The sequence below is a fragment of the Diprion similis genome, chromosome 2, assembly GCF_021155765.1.
Source record: "Diprion similis isolate iyDipSimi1 chromosome 2, iyDipSimi1.1, whole genome shotgun sequence".
Lineage (NCBI taxonomy): Eukaryota > Metazoa > Arthropoda > Insecta > Hymenoptera > Diprionidae > Diprion > Diprion similis.
The window spans coordinates 17,612,282-17,636,916 of NC_060106.1; the positions used below are offsets into that span (position 1 = coordinate 17,612,282).

A 24,635-nucleotide genomic window follows, 5' to 3' on the forward strand; every position below is an offset into this window, starting at 1 on the left:
GATAAATTATATTATGTATGTACGACGTTCTACCATTGGCTCAAATCAATGACGTAAACTAATGAAGCAAACGAGCAAACCACGCACAATAACAACAAAATGTGACTGCGTACCGTCAAATTTCATTAAAATAAAGTTATAAAATCTAGTTTTATTTCCACGGGACATTTAATTACTGAATCGTGTGACTATTTGAAATTTTTTTTACAACTAACAAATCCGATCACGACCTGAAATTTTGGCTTGGCATTCCGAGATCTGTAATAGATACATACTTCTACTTGAATATTCGTTGCAAGTTTACTTTTCTACAATAATCAGCGATGGATATCTCGTCTTCTTCGAATATTAATGTTTCTGGTCTTTCTCATGATACTGACGGATTTTTAACCCTTCCTGTAGAATCTCCAAACTCAGATGCGTTAGGGATAAAACGCAGAAGGTATGCTACCCTTTAACCATTACAATTTGGTTAATAACATTAAACTTGTATTGTTACCACGTATTTATTACAGTTCTTCGCGGACGATAAAACGTCGAAAATTTGACGACGAATTGGTTGAAACTACATTCAATCTCCAACCTCCTACAGCAGCAACAAAATCTAATTCACGATCAAGAACTGTATCTATGTCTGGTGGACCGTTGGATCTTTTGCCATCGCCTACGCTACCTAGTCCTATTCCAATTCCAGCAACAATAACACAGTCAGACAGATGTAATCGACGTCCTAGTAGGCCCAGTGGCTCTACAGGACCCGGTAGAAAGAATAAGAAGAATAAAAATCATCCACATTCAATCAATGCAACCAAAGACCTAGGCAGATGGAAACCGACGGATGATTTGGCTTTGATAACTGGTGTTCAGCAGACAAACGATTTGAGAATGGTAAATATATATATGACGAGTATGTATATCGCACATAAACAATTGCTAGTGGTTTTTTTATCCACATATGTTGTGGCTTACAAAAAGATACATTTTAAGGTTTTTTTTTTGTTTTTTTTTTTAATTTTTTTTCTCAGGTCCATCGAGGCACCAAATTTTCTTGCCGCTTCACACTACAGGAAATACAGCAACGATGGTATGCGCTGTTATATGACAGTGCAGTGTCTAGGGTAGCTGTTCAAGCAATGCGCAATTTACATCCAGAATTAATTGCCACAGTTCAAGCTAGAACACTATACAGCAAAGCTGAAGAAGATCTTTTGGGAACAGTGAAATCTGTACAGTACCCACATAAAAATACAATCTGAAAAATTTCAGTCGTTGTATTTATCCATTCAATAAACTTCTCTGCCTCATTTTTCACAGAGTTCTCAACCAACGTTGGAAACGTTTCAGGAACTTTTAGAAGTAAATGCTCAAACATTCTACCCTGCTCGAACAGCTAAAGCCTTGATGGCACATTGGCAGCTTATGAAACAGTATCACTTATTACCCGATCAAACAGTTCAAGGTTTGCCTCGTGGTGAGCATGTGTTGAGTTTCTCCGATGCAGAGGATATGATAAATGATTCTGAACTTGTTGAACAAAAGGATGAAATGATCGATGCCGAATTAGCCATGGCTGACAGAAAAAATAAAAAAGAGATCCGAATGTTAGAAAATGAGCTTGGTAGATGGCAAGTTCTTGTCGATAGTGTGACAGGCAACAACCCTCCAGATTTTGATAATCAAACCTTAGCCATATTAAGAGGAAGGCTCGTTAGATATCTTATGAGATCGCGAGAGGTGAGGAAAGAAATCGCTTTTTAGTGCATATTTTATTTACGTAGAATGCCACAGTAATCATTGGTTTGAAATTTTTTAAGATCACTGTGGGTCGTTCAACAAAGGATCACAGCGTTGATGTTGATCTGACATTAGAAGGCCCAGCCTGGAAGGTATCCAGACGTCAGGGCACAATACGGTTGAGAAACAATGGTGATTTCTTTCTATCTTCTGAAGGAAAGAGGCCAATTTTTGTCGACAGCAGACCCATTTTAGCTGGGAATAAAATGAAGCTTAATAATAATAGCGTCGTGGAGGTGAGTGATTTTTATTTAAGGGTGTAGATGTGCTTACAATTTTTGAGAATCCAAGATTTTACAGGATTGGAGGTATAAAATGATAGTTTATACAACTAGGGCATAAAACGATCTATTTCACACGAGTGTCATGCCGATCACATAAGTGCAAAATATTCAGATGAATTGTATATAATATTTTTTGGCCCCGTGTGCGTAAAGTCAGTGTGTGAAGTATCGATTTCTGAGCGTAAAGTAAACTTTCTTGCGCATGGTGTGTGTAAAGTAAAAGCTGTCACTCAACACACGTGCGCGCAAAAGTTCACTTTCACTCAGAAATTGGTACTATACACACTAACTTTACTCAGAGGGGTCGAAAAGAACTTATTTTCATATAACTTGTTACTCATTAATTATATCAACATCACATTACATCTCTTTTTTTTATTAATCGTTCTGGTAAATAATTTGTTACAGATTGCAGGTCTACGTTTCATATTTTTGATAAATCAAGAATTGATATCCGTAATACGTCAAGAAGCTGCAAAGTTGAATCTAAACCCTTAAATGAGGCAAAAAATAAAACGTGCGTCACTAAAAATCGATACAATTGGAATCTCACGAGCTTATCAATCCGAAAAATTCGCATGCTGAAATACTGAACTCGAGTGATTCAAAGGAAATATCTTTCCTGATGAATTCTGTATCTAAAATTGAGTGTCAAGTGAATATTCCAAAGGGCTTCGAGTGCGTGGATAAGTGATGATGTGTGTGATTCCAACTAAAACTTTCAATCACTGGAAGAAAGTGAAAAAATTCGTAAAAACCTCAATACGGTTTTTAGGCTATATACGTTAATTAAAAAATGTGTAGACTAGTTATGGAGACCCAGTAATTTTCCGCAGATACCTCCACGTTGTTGAGAAAAAAGATTCCGTCAACTATAGTTATTAGGAACAACATATGACGTATTATTACAAATGCATCGTTCTTTCTCCGATCACAGTGAATAAAGATGTGTGTTACTTTGATTAAGATTTATTATTACACCCCTTTTAATTAGGTACCGTTTTGTGCATCGATTTCAAATCCCAATGACTGTAAAGACAGCGAGTAATGAAAGTATTCAATGTTGTATCAATAATATCACAAATAGGTATGTATGTACCTTAGACTGTATCAAAGAAATTAACTGTTTTTTTTTTTTTTTTAAATATACTGAAAATATTGTTCAGGATACCGAAAAACGGCGCCTGTTAAAATGGGAGCTCTTAATTTTAATACCAAGAAGTGCCTCATCGCGATTTTCTACTTTCCATAAGAATAACATGGCAAAAATGGTTCTTGCTCCTTGCGATTTTTACAACTAGATAACGACGCGTCGTACAGAAAATTCAAAAACATATTTTTGTAAGAAATTGAACGTTCTACAAAAAAGGTCTCTTGTCATTTTACGATAAATCTATTCTTTCAAAAGTTATTTGAGGTCAAACATCAACAAAGGACCTCAAATAGCTTTTGAAGGAGTAGACTTATCGTAAAATGACAAGAGACCTTTTTTGCCATGTTATTCTTATGAAGAGTAGAAAATCGCGATGAGGCACATCCTCAAATTAAAATTAAGAGCTCTCGTTTTAACAGGCACCTTTTTTCGGTATCCTGAACAATATTTTCAGTTTATTTAAAAAAAAAAAAAAATAGTCAATTCTTTTGATACAGTCTGATGTACCTACTACCTATGAAGGATTGATGGTAATCGATAGTTTTGAGTTATTTCGTCAGATGGCGTTAGTAGTTGTATTTGTGTTCAACATGGCGTGCGTGTTGTCGCAAGTGATTTTGATAGCCAGGTGAGCTCGCGTTTTTTTTCTATAATTTAGTGATTACGAAGCATTGTTAGTTGTTGCAAATATACGAAATCAGTGAATGAAAGTGATATTATCGTATAAATGGAGATGTTAAACCAATGATCACTCCGTGAGTATTGTTTATTATGTTAAATATGTCAAGGAAGGGGGCAGACGGTCTACCTGGCAAGGTGCATTCATTCGCAGGTATTACGATATATGCAGTATAAGTATATTTTGTACGACACAGGTCCACACGCGACGTTGGTTCGAAACTTTTTCACTCTTAATCGGCGAGTTGTTTCCGAGCCACGTTGTTAATCCGACCACATTATTGTTTACCTTCATTTCGACCTTTTCCAATATTCGTTAGATATTACTGCTCGCCTTTTATCGTTATACTTATTCGAGAAGCCTTAGTGCTCGACTTTGCTGATCACTAGTGTGGAAATTGTTTTTTCTTTTTCACGAATCTATGAATTTCAATTTTATGTGATTGTTTCTCTGCATGCGTATCACTCGCACCAATTGTCTCTTCTATATTAAAACATTTGAAGATTACAAATACTAAACGCTTACACAATTAACTTTTTATCATACGATTCACCATTAACAATGATACAAATTGTATTGAGGATTGGTTTCTTTTTAATAAAAACAACAGTTTGGCAATCAATGGTTTCATTAAATATTTACTTTTTTACCCTCCTATATTTCCTATGTGGAACAAAGGGACTGGATGTTATTGATATATTTTCTCTTAACTTGTTGTTCTTGATTAGCCCATCAACAACATTAAAATGCACAAATCTATTATTCACGTATTATAATGTGAAATATTTACGCACTCTGAGAAAAAGTATGTGCATATATACATACCTCTTATCAGCCTTGATATATTTATCTACCCTTTATGCTTATTATTTGCAAAGTGGCAAAAAAAGAAAAAGAAAAAGAAGAAAACGAAAATGAAAATGTGTAGTATTTCGTGTGTCACATTCACTAGACTATCTACAATAAATAACGCGTAAAATACAAATCACAACAGTTGAATTACCAATTCTAATTGAGATTATATGCTGGTATCACTGTATAATATAAATATATATATGCGTAGAAAAATATTAAACTTATTTAGTACAATCTTCGCACAATTGGTCGAACACCTTTGTTTAATATGCTTGTGTAGCAAATAATTGCAAATGGAATTCGAAAACAATTTGTCCGAATGATTAAAATTTGCTTTGTTTTAGTTAATAAAATACATCATTGCAATATAGGTAGCTAACAATAATCTTCTACAACTATTACTTCTTTACATGATTGAAAATTTTTGATATTGAATAATTTGAAGATTACTAAACCCTTTATAAGTCAGATCATTAGATGGCAAACTATAAGCTAGACCACATGGTCAACCTAATCACCAATTAACTTCTATAGTTTTTGGCTACCGTAGAGCTCCAAGACGACTGAATTAAAAACTCTTCTTGAATCAAATCTTTATTTCTACGATTAATTTTCCTTATCTTGAAACATAACGGCGCAACACAACTGATTTTCTTATCTACGGTATAATAACATTTTTGCATTCTGGCAAATTTATTGCTTTATACCTATTACCTACGCTACCATTAACGCCCACGCACATTGATATTAAATCAATTTCAGTTTATTTCAATTGTATCGAATTTGTTTGAATTGGAGTATATTTGGAAAGTTTTGTTATTCTCATACCTTATCACAGATTCTAATGTGTTTTGTTATCTCTGTATGAACTTGACGATTACTTAATTCTCAGATCTATTATTTTTTATCCTATGACCTTCAGTGTGTATTTTCATCGTTTAACAAATGATGAATATTTTAGCTGTGTAATCAGAACTGTTGTGTAATTTATAACTAATAGAAACCACTTCCTTACTCAGCCAGGCAAAGATAATTGCATTTTAGTTTTTCGTAAGCATTATTGTTGTCAGTGCAACAGTATTGGTAGGCATATTGTAATATTTGGGCCAATAATTGATACCTATTATCACTACTTTTCTAACACACATTCAAACTTTATTTCACTTTCATCATTCCGATTATCTGAATGTAGTAAAATATACGATACTGTATTATTTCCTGCTCTAACTGACATCACTATAACAATACAGACATCGGCATACAAAATGTAATGCGTCACAAAACATCGGTTTAATTTTCCTAACGAAGGAAATATTTTCGGTGTTAATTTGTTTTCTGGTAGGAATTATTTCCTTGTCCATCTATTTGGTGATTCATAAATCTTTACTTTAATCTCAGAAATTATGTTCGATCATGAGAATTAATTAATCACAACACATTTCATTATTAAACGATTTTGAGCTATTGCATATTATTAGAATACATTATCGGTATATACTAAGATTAAATTATTCAGAATGGGAAACTTCATCCATAAATTGTGTATCAACTAAACCAATAAGGTATTAGTATTAGTATATACGTATAGTATAAGTATACCAAAATACAAAAACTGTAAATGCGTAAATTACATCAAAATAGTTGATGATATTTCTGAGAGGATGATGCACCTTGCCGATATATCGTTGTAAAATACAAGGATTACAGACTTCATAATGGCATATGGGATTCAAAGTACATTTAAACTAAATTTTTACTTTATTCTGTTTCTGTTGAATGTTTTACATTAAATCATTGTACTTCAATTTTTGGCTTCGACCTAGAACATGTATGTTTTTAGCATCTGAAGTATACAACTTACATACCATATTGAAGTTAGTAACATTATTGTGATGATTCATGCTGAGGAAAAACTGTTCTTCCGTAATTCTGGAGTTGTCTGAATTTCAGTGATTCTTTATTAGTAAACAATACATGCTCGTATTTCAAAATCTTAATTCCTTTGAAATCATTATAAAATTAAGCAAAGAGTGATTTTTTCCTAAAATTTTGTTACGATAACGTTAATAACTTTAGCCTCGTACTTCCACATGCAAGGAGCACCTCAATCGAAAATTTAATTATGAATTGATGATTGTTATACGTGTTTTTTGGGAACTAAGTTTTTAAAATATTTTTAAGTGGAATTTACTTTACTCTTTGTATTACTCAATTGATAATTTGAATAATTTAGTGAATATTGTGTAACTGTCCGAATTGGAAAAATCGTAAACATTGTCCATTTAATTTATCTAACTTATTTAACATGTGATGTAATATAAATGTATTTCAGGTAAGTAGAAGTTTTATTTATTTTTTTAGGAACACACAACATTTGAATTCATCAATGGCAGCTTGAAAGATGCACGACTAATTATACAAGACAATTGAAGCAAGACAATGTACAATGAACTACAGTGGAAACATGCCAGACTGGCAACAATATCATTCCCCACAACCAATCGGGTCTGAAGTACCATCTGCTGGTGGTCAAAACGTAAACCACAGTCCGATTTTTGGGCCCAGTATTAGCCCGAGAAGATTGAACGGGTCCAGCTTCAGCCCCGAAGGATTGACCAAGCCCCAGAACGATGCCAATTATAATTCCAGAAATTTTCAACAGTCGCCAAATACATTAAATGGGCATAATGTTCCTCCTGAAAATCCTCCTATTGGAGCTACAGTGCTGATGTCAGGATGTCACAGACATTACGGGACACCTAGTCCAAGAAATACAATGATTGAAGGTACGAATGCTTCATTGGATTCCAGAAACGTACCTGTCAGTTCCATGAACGAAGTAGCAGGACAGCGAAATCATCAAATACCAATGAACGGACCTGCTGGACATATGAGCTGCCCTACCATTAGTGGACCCATGGCACCAATGGGCCAAAGAAACACACCCACCGCTCTTCAAGCCCCAATTCCAACGAGCAGCAGGCAAGGACCAGGATCTTACATGCCTTGTAAAGGCCCGTGCTGTAATCCAGACACCAGTCTCAGCTATCAAAGCTGGGAAAAGTTTGGGCCTTATCCACCAAATGTGCCGTATCGTAGTGACACTGGTTATTCTGTTGATAATAGAAGATTTGGCAACGAATTTGAAACTAGAGAACCTTTGAGCACTACAGCATATAATGTAGATCCAAGGAGAAATTTTCCTGATTATAAGTACAGGAAAGATTCTATTATTCAAAGACCCTACGCTCATCCTCCAAGCGTAATACAAAGTTATCCTGTTCAAAACTACAATTTTACAGGAGATTATCAAAAGTATCCTGGTTACCCTGTAAAGGAATATCCTAGGGATAATTCTATCACAAATTCTCAGAACCCGGCAATACTTAAATATCAAGAACAAAGCGTTATTGTTCAACAGAAATATTTTACGAAACAAATACAATACCAAAATGGAGTTATACCAAAGAGCATTGTGCCAGCCAATATGGGAGGAAATATCATATCAAGAGGACAAAATCCGTATTTTAATCCGCCACTAGCCAGGGATTTTCCTAGAGACTATTCAGATAGTAATTCATTGGTTAACAAAGGAATACAAACTCCAAATGCTATACACCCAACTTATTCGAAATACCAAATGTATCAACAGAAGATTGCTATGCAACGGTTCTCAATGGAGAATCACATGCAAGAGCTGACACGGATTCCGGGATATCAATCGCACCCGAAGTATCAAGAATGTATTTTGAGGCATAAAGAATTGTTGAGACTACAGCAAAACGTTGACTATCAAAGTATTGCCCAAGGTACACCCAGGGCTGTCACGTCACAGGTAAATGACGACATACCACCGATTAATCTGCAATTTGATCAAAATGGAGTCCTGATTAATTCGACCTTTGCACCTGCTGGATTTTCTAACTTACAAAGTCCAATCAATGTACGAAACGCCAAGAATATTCAAAGTGTAAGTAACCGAGAAATAGGAGCAGAAAATGTCCATCATCCTGAGCAATTTAAGACCCAATCACCCATTGATAATCACATACAGAGTCAAGTTTCTTCTTCACTGTCTCAGTGTTCGCTACCTTGTAAAAATGAGGAATCGTATTCAGTACAAAAAGAATTCAAACAAGACCAATACAATGTAAAAAAACCAGAGAGAGAAGCTCACAATGTATCTAATATAGAAAATGATAAAACTTCATCCATACTTCAAAGAAACTCAAGCGATTTTGCTGACAAACCAGAACTTGATGTACGTCAGTTTTTAGCCAACTGGGATGAATCGGAGGATGAAGATGCAGGAAACGGTAATTTGCCAGATGCTGTGTCTAGCAATTCAACATCTAGTGTTGTTCCCGAGTATGAAAATACCAAGGTTGTCTTAGATAACTCTAAAGAACCCGCAAATTCTTCAAATGTTCAAGACTGTCAGAGCACAGATGATTGTGAAAGGTTTGAGGATACCCAAAATAATAGAAAATCTTCCAATTACACGGAAAATGAAATATACAAATATGATTTACAACACGATGGTGACAGCAGTAAATCGTCGGAACAAGATTTTGATACTTCTGATTCTAGTAAAAGTATCGTCACAGATGAGACAGAGATACAATCTACTGGCAGTGATTATAAGGGTGAAACAGAGTTACATGTTACTGAGAAGTTGCTCGATTGCCAAGATATACATACGAGTACCAAGGTACAATGTCAAGAGAAGAAATCTTTGAATAATAACGATAGTCAAGAAATTTCAAATTCAATGGAAGTTGATATTATGGTACCAAAAAAGTCAACTCAGAAGGAGACAATAACGACTATTAAAGAACATATCGAAACACATAAATTCGATTCTACTGTAGACATTCGTTCTGACATTGAAGAAGCAATTGAAAGTGACAACAACAGTAGATCCAGCTACAGTGGAGAATCCTCTGATAATAAGGAAGATCATTTTAGTAGCAACGGGGATGTCTCTGAATCAAGTAATGGTAAAAGTATGAATAGCCATTCAATTTCAAGTGTTATAAAACTGCCAAAAACAATCAAAGGTACCGAGATACACATTGATGCGCAAGAATTAGCTGCAATTCCAGTTTCACCCAAGAGTAACTCCGAGGTGCTGGAAGGCTCGGATTTACAAAAACAAAACAGCTTTGTGAATGAAGAATCGCATAATCCAGATGACATAAGCTTACCAGACCTACCAACATCTGAATGTACACCAATTTCCACTACTTTAAACACACCAATCCATTCCGATAGCGAAGAATCGTTGGATCCCGTTATTGACTTGACGATTCCCACCAATCCAATAGAAATTATTCAAAATAGTCCTATGTTGAGCTTCACTCACTCTCCGATAAAAATGGAACCATACGAACACTTTGAGGAGAATGACTTCACAGGCAAATTATCACAAGACGCTATGGAATTTGACTTTCACGCGAATAATAGTTGTGACAATGATTTTGAAAAACTGACTGATGTAAGTAGTCATACAACAGAGCAATACAATGTTGCTCAGAGTAATGAGGAGACCTTTGATTCTGATTGCATTGAGGTATTGTCTGAAAAAGCAGTGCAGAAGGTTGTAGGTAATATGCATAAACTAGAGATAAAGGAAATTGTTGCGGACAGTAATGTTGCAAAGAATTTTTCTGTTGATCAAAGCCAATTTTCTTTTAGCAAAGAAAATGCTGTAACAACAAACGAAACAAACAGTAACATGGGTGATACAGATTGTGAAGCCTGGTCATTAGTTACTGTGAAGGACCGAGAGCATCACATATCTAATGCTACTAATCATCAGGATGAAAAAAATGACATAGACAAATTACAAACTCTATCAGAATTCGGAAACAAATTATCTGAAAGGTTGAAAGGCACTAAAAGTAACTTTGAAGAAAGTGCGGTCCAAGCACCTACTGATAAGAATCATTATGGCATAAGTAGGTGGCAAATTAGATGTGAAACAGATGACGAAGTAACTGCATTGAATTTGGTGAAAGATGAGACTAAAGTAAATTCAGATTCTAAGAAAATGACTGATAGAGTAACAACTTCACAGGTTGTCAACTGTGAAGAGATATCTTTCAAATCTTCGAATAATAGGAACTGCGATTCTTCAGTGGAAAGCAAACAACTATTTACGTCATTGGAACACACAGACTTGTATTCATCATCTTCAGAGGAAGATACCATCTATACAGAGAATACAGAAAATCAACAACACTTTTCAAGTTCATCAACTATCCCACTAATTCCAGGGGAATATTCTGAAGAACCTAAAATACCTGTCTTACCAATGGAAGGAAATTGTTTGACAAAGATTATAAAAAATACATCACCTATAACCGACTTGGATGTTCTTGGATCTGATGACGAAAAATTAGAAAAAATTGATGAACTTTGGATGGAAGTTGGTGGTGTAGAAACTGTTGATAAAGTAATAGATGTGAACACTGACTGTTGCACAGTACGTTGTAAAATTACTGATTGTGAGAAAATTTTGGATTTAAGAAATAAGCAACGAAAGTTACAAAGTAGTGAATGTAAGCGTCTCAAGCATTCTGTCAAAACAAAAGATGTAAGCAACTCATTTGGAAGAATATGGGATAACAGTAAAGAAATGGAATTGAAGAGTAACACTTCGAAAAATACACGGCTTGATGAAACATGTAGTTTAAATGCAGTGCAACAAAAGATTGCACCTGTAATTGACAAAGTACGCACAGACTGTTCAATCAACACCGGAACTCAAAATGCTATAGAAATATTACCAGAGCAGCATACTCTCAGCAAACCTCCAATCGATTCCAAACCAACAAGCAGTAAATTCTTTTATGAAAATGATCACCTAACTCACAACATTTGTGCAGAAAGTAATGTTACAGAAATAATGAAATGTCAAGAAAAAGCGAATCACGTTAATGATATAGCTACAAAGCTTTTAGAAAATGCTCGACTGATTGAGCCAGAGTCGAAAAAAACAGAGATACTGAGAAAGGACTCGTTTTGTACCAATAATATTAGCGATACTAGTAAAAAGCGTATAAAGCTTTTGAAAGAATACAGAAAAATGAAAAGTACAGTAAATACGGACAGCGCTGGTAATCAGTCGAGAAAAACCGAGGATGACATAAACAGTAATATTGTGTCGTCAACTGACATTGTAGAAGAGTGCAAAGCAATTGTTGTCGCAGATGTAGCAAAAGTAAACATTGAAGTTGTGAAAAATTCGAAAAAAAACACAGTCCAAGAAGTTTCTAAAGAGTTCAATTGCTTGAGACAAAATATAAACCTGGATACAGCAGTGTCCCCTGATATTATAGTACCTGAAGAGAAGTATAGAAAAATATTATACCATGGTGAAAGAGCTGTACTAAATAAAGATAGACAAATAGATAATGATTATTATGTTAATATGGAAGCCAACATCACAGTTGAAAACAGTGGCACTACCAATAGTAGCAAAACTTTGAATACCATGGTTGTGAATCTTTTTGATAAAGATACTAATGAATGTGCAATAAATTTATCGAAATCATCAACTGACTACGACTTACTTCATACATTACATGAAGACGATTGTCTACGGAGTGACAATCATAATTCGTGTGTATCAGAAGATATAGCAAGAGACGAGATTAGAGAAATCAAGAGTGGAGGTAATGAAGAAAAAAAATTTGCTTTGTCCGGAACTGCATATGCGGCAGATAATCCATTATATACACAAATGGTAGAGAAGGATAACGATACTTTGGATAAAAATAATATCAAAGCTTGTAATGCTGTGGAAGACAATGGAGATTCTAATATTACTTCAGCACCTGCTCGTTTAACTGAAGAGTGTACTTTGAAGGAGCATAATATGCATGAAATAGATCAGCAATCAATAGAAATTACTGCTGATGGTTCTCAACTTGAGAAATTTTCTCCCATTCCACAAAAAATTCAAAAGTCAATAGAATGTAGCAAAAATTCGGAAGAAATTATTAATAACTTTTTCGTCTGTGAAAAATCGATTGCAGTTTCTGAATCTGAAAGTGGTGAAACAACTGAATTTACATCGAAGCAAAATGGAATTTCAGCATTGAACGAGTCAGTGGCTGAAAATGAAGTACACAATGAGGAACATGTTACTGAAATTATAGATCGAGAGGTTGCATGCGATTTACAGAATGCACATAGAGATGTAGTTTCAGATTCATCATTCGTAAATAATGAAAAATTGATGAAATCAGTGAGCAATTTTGATCAAAGTACGAAAAGTAGTTCCTCCAATCATGCTCGAGAAGAGGAGACAACTGTTCAAAATCATCAGAATTTATTACCATGTAGGACTAATCTTTTAAAAGCTGGAAATACTGAATCTATAGAAAACTGTATTGATACGTCACCATGTCAAGAAATAAAAAATGTTTGTACATTTTTATCTGAAAAGGTAGAAGAGATGGAATGTGAGCCGAGTATTGTGAGCGATAGTTCAATAATCGTTAAAAAAGATGTCATCGATGATATTCGTAAAGAATCACTAATGATGAACGAGGATGCTGAATGTAAAAGGAACTCTTTGAATTTAAACAAACCACTCCCAGAAATTTCCTTTGAATCGACAAAATCTGGAAATTCACAATATAGCATTTTAAATGACATCAATTTACCTTTGGGGACCGATAGAAGTATGGAGACAATCAGTACGAGTTTGGAAGCCTTTGGATTTGAAAATTCTTTCAACTATGATTTCAACAATTTTGATGTAGCACCAAATATTGATGAGGTTGTGGAGAATGATCAAAGCAATACTTGGAAATATTCAAAAGCACATTCTCGGTTTGAAGACTGTGAGCGTTACAAAAATCCTGATAATTGCATCAGCCCAATTTTAGCAAGTTTGGAATGTCTGGATAATTTGAACACAGTTCCCATTTATACAACTAAAGATGGCAAAATCACATATAGCCCAAATCCAAAATTCACATACAGAGCATTGATCATGGAGGCAAGAGAAAGAGAAGGATATTCAGATACACGTGACTCGTATTGCAGAAATTCCAGGACCCCAGAAAACCTGGGTTATCCCAAAAATCAGACCTCCTTTCGCAAAAGGAAAAGTAGTAATGGGTACAGGCACTCCGGGGGTTATACTAAGAAGCATTATCTGGATCACTACGAACCAAAAGAACATGGTGAATCTTCAACAAACAATTTAACCGAGCCATGGAATAAGAGTTACTTTAGTCGTAACAAATATCGCCATCAACCGAGAGATCGAAAGTCTCATCATTTTCTGCACCATAATCTTGATTCACAGAAAAAGCACGATACTCAAAAGATAGCACAGGAAATATCCTCTAGTAAGTATACACTTCGGGAAGGCTGTACTAACCTTGAAGATCACTACAAACAAAAAAATGGAACTGCAAATTCTTTCAAATGGAAAAATAGGAGAGAATTTGAACAGTCAACGGAACAGTCCGTCCCTGTTTCTGTATTACTCAGAAACACCCAAGACTTGAATGGTTATCAGAATCCTGGAGATTTTGCTCAACCAAAGCAAAGTACAAGTACAACATCTATCAAAAAATTTAAAAATTGTGAAAAACGTGGCAGCATTGAAGAAAATGTGTGTGATTTGCAGCACGGTGATCAATCAAAAGACCCTCACAAAAAATTGACACAAAAATTGGCTTCCGGATCTGATCAACATAAACCTGTGAGTGGGTGTACTACAAACCTTGTGTCATTAAGATTGGAACCGAGTACATCCAGTCACCCACAATACATTGAGAACAAAAAGATGGATTTAAAAGTAAAAGAGTTAGAATTGAGTTTTCCAAAACTAAGATATAAATCTTTCAATGATCAGTACTTATCAGAAATTCCAAACAGCAAATTAAGTAAAGACCTAAATGATGAGTCAGAAATCAACGATCAGTACTTATCAGAAATTCCAAACAGAAAATTAAGTGAAGACCTAAATGATGAATCGGAAACCAACGAAATTGACTCTAAAGAAAACAAAACAAATATGCTCTATGATCACGTTGATGAATTGAAAGAGAACTCTGAAAATGTAGTTCAACGAAAAAACTGTCTTGTGATAGATATACCCATTACCAAATCTTTATTCGATGAAACCCAAGAAGTTGATCATAAAAAAAATGAGGCAAACGTACTGTATGATCAAGTCGATGAGTGGAAAGGCAGCTGTGGAAGATTGGCTGTGCATTGTGAGTCTTTTTTTAAAACCGATGTACCAAAAGAAACTTTATTAGATAAAACCAACGAAGTTCACCATGAAGAAAACAAAGAAAATATGCTGTGTGATCGAAATGATGATATCTATAAGAGTAGAACCTCAAATATATCCAAAAACAAACTAATTGACTCAATTCCTTTGGAGAGCGAGTGCATAATTGCTCCAGAATCTGTAAAATCTGCTGAGACGATAGAAACGTTGGAAGAACTTGATCACAACTTAGAAAACCTAAAGAGCGTGAAGGATAAGGCAATTATTAATATCTCACACATTGAAGATGAAACTTGTTTGACACCAGTTCAAGTAATTTTGGCTAATAAAAATTCTGATGCTCCAAAGGTTGCAGAAATATCAGAAATAGAAAACAAAAGTGGACCGAAAATGAGTTCAAATGCAGGAATTCAAAACCTTTCAGAAGAAGCTAAATCTAATCAGCTACTTAATAAAGCAGACGTTCAGACCAGCTCAGTCTTTGTAGTCCATTGTTCGTCGGAAAGCCAAGATGTCGACCAGGAAAACACATTCAACGAAGACAGAAATATTGATAATCGACTTGAATTGAAAAGTGCAGATTCCATCGATGATGTACAAGGTAATCTTGTATCTGTCAAATCGAATGACAACATCTTTCGTTGTCCAGAAGAATCAGACAGCTCACAAAGCGAACAAAATCATCTGGAATTAGCAAAAATGGTATCAGCAGTTGAAAGTAACGAAATCACATCAAAAAATGAAAATGGAATGCTAGTAAAAGATTGTGCGAAAGAACAGGTTGACAGCCACATTATCAAAATGAAATGTGAATACGAAAATATAGCAAAATCTCAACCTCAGTTTGAAAATTATGTCACATATTCGCCATTAAGCGAGAGTCCAGAAGACCCGAAGGTAATTCCAAAACTTGTAATAAAGAAGACGGATAGTTTGAGTTGTAAAAATATATGCCTGACTTCAACTATACTGCTGCAAGATTTAGGTGCTGAAAAAATATTAGGCAAAGATGTAAAAAATTCTAAGGCCTCTCCACATCCTAAAATACCAAAAATATTGATCAGAAACGCCAAATCACGTCCTAGTACACCATCAATAGAAGAAATCTCGGATGAAAAATTGTCCTCTTCATCTACTAAAGAAGATAATAAATCTCACAAAGTGAAAATACGCTCAGAAGAGACACGATCTACGAGTCCTACTGCTGCATCTCATGCAAACAATCTACATACCGATATCATAGAAAGTAAAATTCCAAAGATGAAAATTAAGCTGGAAGATAGGTCATCAAAAGTAATTATTGAAAACGTTATTACAGAGTTCCGTGCATCAAACGAGGATGTCCAAAAAATCATTCCAAAAATGAAAATCAAAAAATTAAAAGGTACGCTGCGACAAGTTGTGGATACTAAGATATTGCCTGTTTCTATTCCTCGAATGTGTATTTATACAGAGTTAGAGAATAAGAAACAAACACGAACTATTACGAGAGAAGATGAAAATGAACCTAGCACGTTAGGTGAAAACTTGACGTCTGTCGCACCAAATTCAATCCTAAGTAATAAAAAATCGATGAATGATATTGAATTCAAAAGAATTCCGAAACTAAAAATAAAAAGGCAAAGTTTAGGATGTACTGTAGAGTTGAATAGAAAAAGATACAACGCTAGTCCTGTCCAATCTGAGCCGAAAAAGATTAAAAAGTCTCTGAAACAAACCGAATCCAATGATAAAAAACTTTCGAGCAAATTGCCATTGCCTATACCTTCGGAGTACCTGGACAGCCCGAAGAAACAAGATAGTTCTGCCATTGGACGGTGTCATCAATTGAATTGTTCTGAAATGGATGAATATGCGTCAGCTAATGATTCCTGTGTCAAAATAAAAAATGATCAAGTAAAATCCACAAAGGGAAAAATTTCTGTAGGTCCAAAGGAAATACCGAAAGTTATTATTAAGAGAACTTCGCCTAGCGCAGAATTCAAATGTGAATTAAGCAAAGGTCGGAGGGATGCAATAATATTGAATAAAATGTGGCAGCCAGAAGTAAAGCTCCAGCGTTCCTGGGTATTAGATTGTATGGCCAAAGATTTGAATCTAAACAACCTAAAGCTTAAACTTGCAACTCCTGATAGCTTAAGGAAGAAAAGTTTATTACAAAAAAGGACAGAACAAGGACAAGCTATGCATGTAGCAAATGACAATGTCAACAAGAATTGTAGTAAAAATAAATTGTTTCGATCCAAGTCTACGTCTGATTTGGTATCTGAACGAGGACACGCCGGAACCCTTGTTGATTATCATAATATGCAACAGAAGCAGACAAGTACTGCAAATTTACCGATACAGTCAAGTACTCGTAAGAGATGCAAGAGCGATGTGGGTAGTATATTCACAAAACATTCAGAGAATTCCAAATGCGATAAAAAATTAAAGTACGATTATGATTCACACAGAATACAATTAATTCCAAAACATGAGCTCAACTGTAAAGATAATGTTGAAAATTCTTCGAATATTCAATCAATCAAAGAATGTCAGGTAGTCACTGGAAATCATGAGAATATATGGGATCCAGAAATAAAATCTGAGAAATCATGTGCTTTTCAAAATCACAATGAACCAATGAATCCTATAAAAACATTCAAAATCAAACCAGAGAAAACTCTAGATGAAAATATGAATTCAAAAAGTGAACACTTTGTACTGAGAAGAAAGCCACTACTAAATGACAAACCTTTAGATAAAGCTGTTATTGATTTGAATCTAAACTCGAAAATTCTCACCAACAATTCAACGTCTAACTTTGAATGTAGCAAAAATGATAACGAAATCGTTAATATTATTGCAAATTGTTTCAGTGCAACTGGTAAACAAGAAGTTTTAGAAGATACCACAATGACAAAGAATGCCACTGTTAATTCTCTTCAGAGGCATATGAAAATTGAAATTAACACAACAGAAACGCGACCCACAATTATCGAAGATCGCAAAATGGATCTGACTCCAGTCGAAATTGAGATATTGAAAAATAAAGATACATCTTGTGATGAAATAAACCAGGTCAGAACTGTCATTGACGATATCAATATACGTGATCATCCAATAACTTTACCGCATATAATGTCAGTAAACCCAGATGTCAATATTTCAAAAAAAAACTCAGAAAACTGTTTTTATAAAAATTCCATAAATGCTGCGCAGATCGTGGATTCTGAATCTATTGATTGCTCAAACAACATAAGTAAATTATATAATACCGATAATTCAGATGAGGATGCAAGCCAAGGGGATAATCAGAATCATATTTCTGAAAATTTAATATTAGATATTGCTGTAGAGCAACAAAGAAAAAATTCTGTCCCTAATGAAAACGTACTTAACAAACCTATTGATTTCAATAGCATTTCAACGGATTTAAGTAGTGAATATGTTCAGAATCCTGAGATCGATACTAATCTGAATAGCAGCCTAGATAATGCAGATGATAGCGATGAAGATTCTGTGATAAAAGCAGAATCTTTTGAAACAACTCAAGCGACAAGTAAACCAGTATCAACTTCGCCAAGCTTCAGTCGATATGAAATGGAAATCCCGTCCTATACAGACACAATCAAGGACAACGAAATGTGTTTGTACTCCGAGGATGCAATCCCTACACAATATGAATTGGAACTAGAGCTTACAGATACTTTGGCTCATGATTCTTCAGAAGTTCCAATACCTGAAACTGGCAACTATGACAAAGAAGTTCCGTATTATTCTCAAGATGACACAAATGAAAATTCTCATCAGTTGCCTAGTATTTTAAGCACTTTCGAAAATATTGGAAACCTCAATGAAACAAAATCAGAAAGTACTACACCCGACAACAACGAGAATAATTTCTCCAAAGTTCGTTCGATAAAGCACCAAGAAGAGCCTTTAGCATATCCTGATGACGAAGATACAATTTCATGCACACATATTGGTAAACTTGATGTAAATAATGATGGGCATATGGAAAGTGCTGTAGGACATGACAGAAACATTGAAGAATCTTCTTGTAATTCAGATTCATTGGTGAAAGAAGTTCTTGCAGCTAAGGAGACATTGAAAAAGTGCCTTGCGAAGAATAAAGACGAAACTAGGTTTAAACTCAAATCTAGACCAAAAACAGCTGCTGAAAAAAAACAGGGATTAAGTTTCGACGTCAGTGCGCTACCCGTTTGTAATGAAAGTCTTACTATGCTGTCAACTTTGCCAAATGGTTCTGAACTGATGGATCAGAATTTCGATACTACCAATAAAAATAAATTCCTTCAGATTCAAACCAAGACTAAGTTAGAAATTAACACAAATAACTTAGATAGAAAACATTCCAAAGGTAGTAGGCATGAATCAATGCAAAGAAAATATTCCAACTTTCCTCCAAATGAACTGCAAAGAAATGACAGCATTACACAAGTGAAAGAATCGTTAATTTCGAAACACAGTTCGATAGATAATAAAGGGAGCATTGAACTAGCCGAAGACGATATGACCATATCGCTAAAAAATTCAAAGTACTTGATGAAAAAGAAATCTTTTTCAGATACACATAAAAAGATACCTGAACTTATGAATTCCAAAGATAATAAATGTAGATCTAAGATGTTGAAGCATGACCTTGATGCAAAATATGTTGGAAAATCCAAAATTGGCCTGGAAAATATTACATTACAAGAATCCAGCACAGATTTTATTCAGTGTAAAGAAAAATTGAACACATCTAAACCTAAGTACAAATCATTGAAAATCTTGTTGGACCAAAATGTAAAATCAGTAAAGGACAAAACAAAATTTAAATTTTATAAGATACCAAAACTTACAAAACCGACTCATCGTGAAAGCCAAAGATTGACCGAAGAAGTTGAGGAGTCACAGAGAAAAGAAGCAAGAATGCCAATTTTAGAACCTCAAGTTGATATAAACATGGATCTTGATATAGCAACCTTCAACTTTGGCCGAGAGATGTCAAGATCGCCACCTGTCATAACAATTCAGGAAAGTCTAACTCATAATGAAACAGCAACTTCAAGTTCCAGGGATGATTCACGTCAGGTATCCTCAAATAAGGAAAAGGAAGTCTTGTCAAAACAAGGAATAATGTTTGCCGACCTGGAGACACCGGAGGCCATGTTAACGCTTGGTAAAGGAACAACTGTTGCTGACATTGTAAATGACATGGCGTATCACGAAAAAGTGAGTAAATATCATTATTGCAAAAATATACCTTGAACGGTTAGCTTAAAATAGGTATAATTACCATCTTCTTTATTACAACTTTTTTTGTTGTAAATTTCATTAATAATTGTTGAAAACGATGAAATCTACGATTACTTGGATCTGGAAAACAGTTGAATTTAATTCATATTCTCTTTCAACAATCATACACCACTATCCCATTTGTGTTGTTATGTTTTAGGCGATAATTAAGCATAAACGTTACTGTACACTATGCGAAAGGTGGTTTCCAACTGTTACAAGATATAGAAGACATTTAAGTGGATATCAGCATCGCCACACAGAATTAACTCAGAGAAGAACGATACACGCGCTGTTTACCCTCTTCACTGGCAAACTATGTCCTAGATTACAACCACCTGGCGTTGTAAGGATTGATTGCGGACCAGGAGAATTAACGCCACTACAAATAGCCGTACAGGTAACTTTCAGTCATTAAAATTATTAACTTTCATGTACTTCTTGCGAAGCATAACAATATGATTATATATTTACTTAACTCCAGCGGAATATGTATTTCACATAGTTGTGGCCTGTTCACAATTGTGTTCCACAAATTCAGTTGAAAAACATTCGCTGACCCACCAGCTATAGAAAACAGGAAATTCCCATACCAATGGGATATCAATTCTTGCTATAATAGAAAAAAATATATCCGAGCTCTGACATATTGATTTGAGAATGCATGCAAAATTTATGAATACTTGGTGCGGCATTTGTGTCAGTATTCTGTACTTTATTGATCATTCTCCCTTGTGTGGTATGTATGTGGTATGATATTATTTGTGTCAGTTGATGTTTGTAAATAATCGGCTCTATGAATATTGATTATTTCGCCCTCATTATCATTGCCGGCCATCATACTGTGTAAAAATTGTTATTAACAATAACAATGAAAAGTTCATTATCATGAAACGGCAGGACATTAAAATAGTAGGCATGTTTTGTTTGCAAAATAAACTCTCTCCTCCATAACTAAAAGGAGTGAATTTCTTTTAGCTTAACTGAATATGTGTGTTCATAGCATAGAATGGTAAAGTGAATGATTCATAAAGCAATCAATAAGACTGACTTTACTTTTCAGGGAGTAACAAAGGAATCCAGTAAAATGGATAATAATATTGAACAGCCAACAAGTGATGATAAGTGAGTTCAATGGCATTAGTTTAATCACCGGGGCATTAATAGAAGTTAATAATAATAAATGCGCAGTTTCCTAATATGATCGGTACTAGTTTTAAGCATCCTGCGTTTTAATGGTAAACTTTTGACTGGTTTGAATTGAATTCCGTAGAATATTAGTCATCATTTCATATTTAGTTTATTAGCCAAAGATATTAGCAAAGCATACATTTATATTTTAATTGTGGCAACATAGTCTCTAGTTGTATAAATGATTTTACATTTGAACCATCCTATATTAATATACAATTAATCAATCAGGTTTTATTTATATCATGCAGGTATAAAATATCTGCAGATTATGTACATCATAAAGAATATATTTATACATATATTTTGTTCAAATTTCTTCTGAAACAGTTTCACGTAAAGTAATGAAGTATATGCTTTTGTATCATAAATTTGATATAGCTCTATGCATAAATAATGTGTACAATTTTGTACTACCGAAATATTTCAGTGCAAAAGATGTAGTCATCAGAAAAAAATAGTTCAAGGGTAATTTTAGTATGTATAAACGCTCAATTCTTCGCGTCAAGTAGTTCGTATTTGATACATCATCCTTAGCTATGAATAAAATTTATAGAAATTAATATCATAGCGATCAGTGGCCTACGTTTGTTTAATTCTGAACTATACCGCCGATATGTCGATGATTGAAGCTAAAAAGAAAACATATATTTATCAATTGCATGTGATCTCACCTACATATATACATATATAAATATATATATATTTAAATATGTTTATAAATATATATATATATGCATAAATAAATATATATGTATATATTTACAATCATTAAATCTAGAACAGAATAGAAAATGAAATAAAATTCACAAAATAAGACTATAATATAAGTAAAATTAAGTAATATCGGAGAAGACATTAGTTCCTGGCTTAAAAAAATAGAATAATGCTATAAAATTATGGTGTTAAGGTCTTACAGGGTTTATACTTGTTTTCTTTCTTATTCGATATCAATTTATTTATATTTATTTCCTTTTAACACATAATGATGGCTCATCGATAAAAATATGAAAATGCAAATTTATAGACTATAAAATTTGCTGAATCTTATTTCAATACTTGGGTATATTAACACAGCACGCGAAAATCAGTGTCAGAAAATATACAAATTTCATCTGTTTCTACGGGTAATTAGATGAAAATCCATTGGATTATTTGCAATTGGTTTTAAAAAAGTGGTGAAACGTTTTATCACTCAACCTAGATAGGTAATTTTGCAATACCGATTAGATTTTACCAATGGATGTGGAAATGACTGGCATGATGATTTTTTAAATAACTTCATTAGGTTCTAATATTTTTTTTTGCTTATTTATTTTAACACACAAGTAGATTTGTCATCTTCAGTTCGCTGAGAAAAAAATCTTGATGTACTACTTGCACTTTAGTTCAAACAAACAATTTCTTAACTTACACGGTTTGACTCGCACGAGTGCCTTAAATACACCTAACAGTATTCGTCGTCATATTATATATGATATGTGTATGTATATACCGTCATATATATATGTATATATATCTATATCGCGTTGTGTGTTCTATGTGCCTAAAATTCGAAAAAATGATATATGAATTGATAAAACAGTATACATACACTATATACACAAAAATAATAATGGGGAAAATAGTGGACTAAAAAAATGGAGTGATCCTATATTGATTTGTATATTTCTGAACAATTTGTTACGTTTAGCATGCGTCAAATAAATATCAATTGTTCGTACTCTTGTGTACATCGGATAAGGAGGGGAAAGAAATGATTCGAGATCATAATATACTTAGATTAAACATTATCAAGTTATATGAGACTATTATATTATTTAAGAAAAATATTTATATATGTATACACACATGTATGTATGTGTACTTTATATATATATATATACGACACTTGTGTTATATTTTGAGGCTTACATTCTATATGTAAGTGTTGTACAACTAGACAGTGCATTTTAATAATGTCAAAATTGTGTCGCGCGTTAGCAACGATACGGATATGTTTACAGATTTAGAGTACCTTAAAGAATTCCGTAGGCATTTTATCATATAAAATTGAATAGCTATGGAATTGTGCTGTTCTGTTACAAAACATAAGATTTACTCTGATTAGTTCAAGTTATAAGTGCCTACACATATAAAATTGTACATATAAAAATTGCCCAGGGTCAGTGTAACTTATCTCTATAAAATATTTAATCAAATATTTCCATCAGAATCATTTTTTAACATTTTACCGAGGTGTTTGATCAATGATCATGCCGCGAAAACAATGAATTTATATACAAAATTCTATCTGCTGTAGCACTCTTGGAATTAATATTATTGCATGCTCGAACTTCTATAAGATTAAATGTTAGTTTACAATGCCTACAACTTTTTGAATGATAATTAAATGGCCAGCTAATCAACTGAAATAAAACCTGAGATTTAGTTTGGTAACTATAAAAATAGAAAATTCATTTCTTTTGCCTATGCAGTGATGTAATACTTATACCTCTACAAGCAGCTGGAACATGTTGTATTTAATTAATTGTGTTGTTTAGTTCCCTTAAAAATACTAGAAAAGGTAATTGTGTTGAAATAATCCGAAACTATGCTCTGTAATTTCAGTATTCCTCGGTTATGAAACGTGTCAATATTTCAGTTTTATTTTAATGATGAAGATGGTGCGAAACATAAAATTACTAAAATACACGTGCAGAAAAGTTATCACAACTAATTCATCCTAAGTCAAATCACGTTACCCTTAAGCATGTTAAGTTTTTGTTATTTCGTACCCAACACTGATATAGTCTACATATTAATTAATTATTTACCTTTATATGCAGTTTTAAAAGAAAACGAAAAAAAAATTTGTTTTCGCAATTTTTACTCCATTCCTATACGAATAAAAATTATCAGCTATTTATACGTAGTATATAAAATGATATACGGTTTTTTAAGGAGTTCAATAAGTTTTAATTGAATAGCGTGTTGTTTTGCTTTAGAAATTTATTACATTGAAGGATTTTTATCCGTAGTAGTCATTATTCCACAATCATGTTTAGGTATATATTATACACAAAGTTATGTAGAGAGTTTTCCTATTTAGATATATTCGTACTACCTGCAGTGTATGTACCATCTACA

At 33.8% G+C, this 24,635-nt stretch overlaps 2 protein-coding genes across 3 annotated transcripts; both read left to right on the forward strand.

Moving 5' to 3' along the window:
* Window positions 1–181: 181 nt before the first annotated feature.
* LOC124411883 (microspherule protein 1) lies at window positions 182–3,040 on the forward strand. Its single transcript, XM_046891402.1, has 6 exons — window positions 182–442; window positions 516–888; window positions 1,026–1,226; window positions 1,315–1,734; window positions 1,815–2,030; window positions 2,487–3,040. The coding sequence occupies exons 1-6, from the start codon at window positions 324–326 to the stop codon at window positions 2,574–2,576; spliced, it is 1,419 nt and encodes a 472-aa protein (XP_046747358.1). The 5' UTR covers window positions 182–323; the 3' UTR covers window positions 2,577–3,040.
* A 736-nt stretch (window positions 3,041–3,776) lies between these two features.
* On the forward strand, window positions 3,777–24,337 carry LOC124411827. Of its 2 annotated transcripts, none has more exons than XM_046891295.1 (4): window positions 3,777–3,986; window positions 7,127–20,252; window positions 20,476–20,715; window positions 21,379–24,337. In XM_046891295.1, the coding sequence occupies exons 2-4, from the start codon at window positions 7,212–7,214 to the stop codon at window positions 21,442–21,444; spliced, it is 13,347 nt and encodes a 4,448-aa protein (XP_046747251.1). In that variant the 5' UTR covers window positions 3,777–3,986; window positions 7,127–7,211; the 3' UTR covers window positions 21,445–24,337. The 2 variants fall into 2 exon arrangements, with proteins under 2 accessions (XP_046747251.1, XP_046747259.1); XM_046891303.1 differs by having other exon boundaries at window positions 3,779–3,859.
* Window positions 24,338–24,635: the final 298 nt, after the last annotated feature.

What these genes read in the sequence shown, in the direction of transcription:
- LOC124411883 (XM_046891402.1), top strand. Translation starts at nt 324, where the DNA reads ATGGATATCTCGTCTTCTTCGAATATTAATGTTTCTGGTCTTTCTCAT. An exon ending in TTAGGGATAAAACGCAGAAG is followed by an intron (nt 443 to 515) that starts GTATGCTACCCT and finishes TATTTATTACAG; the next exon opens with TTCTTCGCGGACGATAAAAC. An exon ending in ATCTTATGAGATCGCGAGAG is followed by an intron (nt 1,735 to 1,814) that starts GTGAGGAAAGAA and finishes AAATTTTTTAAG; the next exon opens with ATCACTGTGGGTCGTTCAAC.
- LOC124411827 (XM_046891295.1), top strand. Translation starts at nt 7,212, where the DNA reads ATGAACTACAGTGGAAACATGCCAGACTGGCAACAATATCATTCCCCA. An exon ending in ACATGGCGTATCACGAAAAA is followed by an intron (nt 20,253 to 20,475) that starts GTGAGTAAATAT and finishes GTTATGTTTTAG; the next exon opens with GCGATAATTAAGCATAAACG. An exon ending in CACTACAAATAGCCGTACAG is followed by an intron (nt 20,716 to 21,378) that starts GTAACTTTCAGT and finishes TTTACTTTTCAG; the next exon opens with GGAGTAACAAAGGAATCCAG.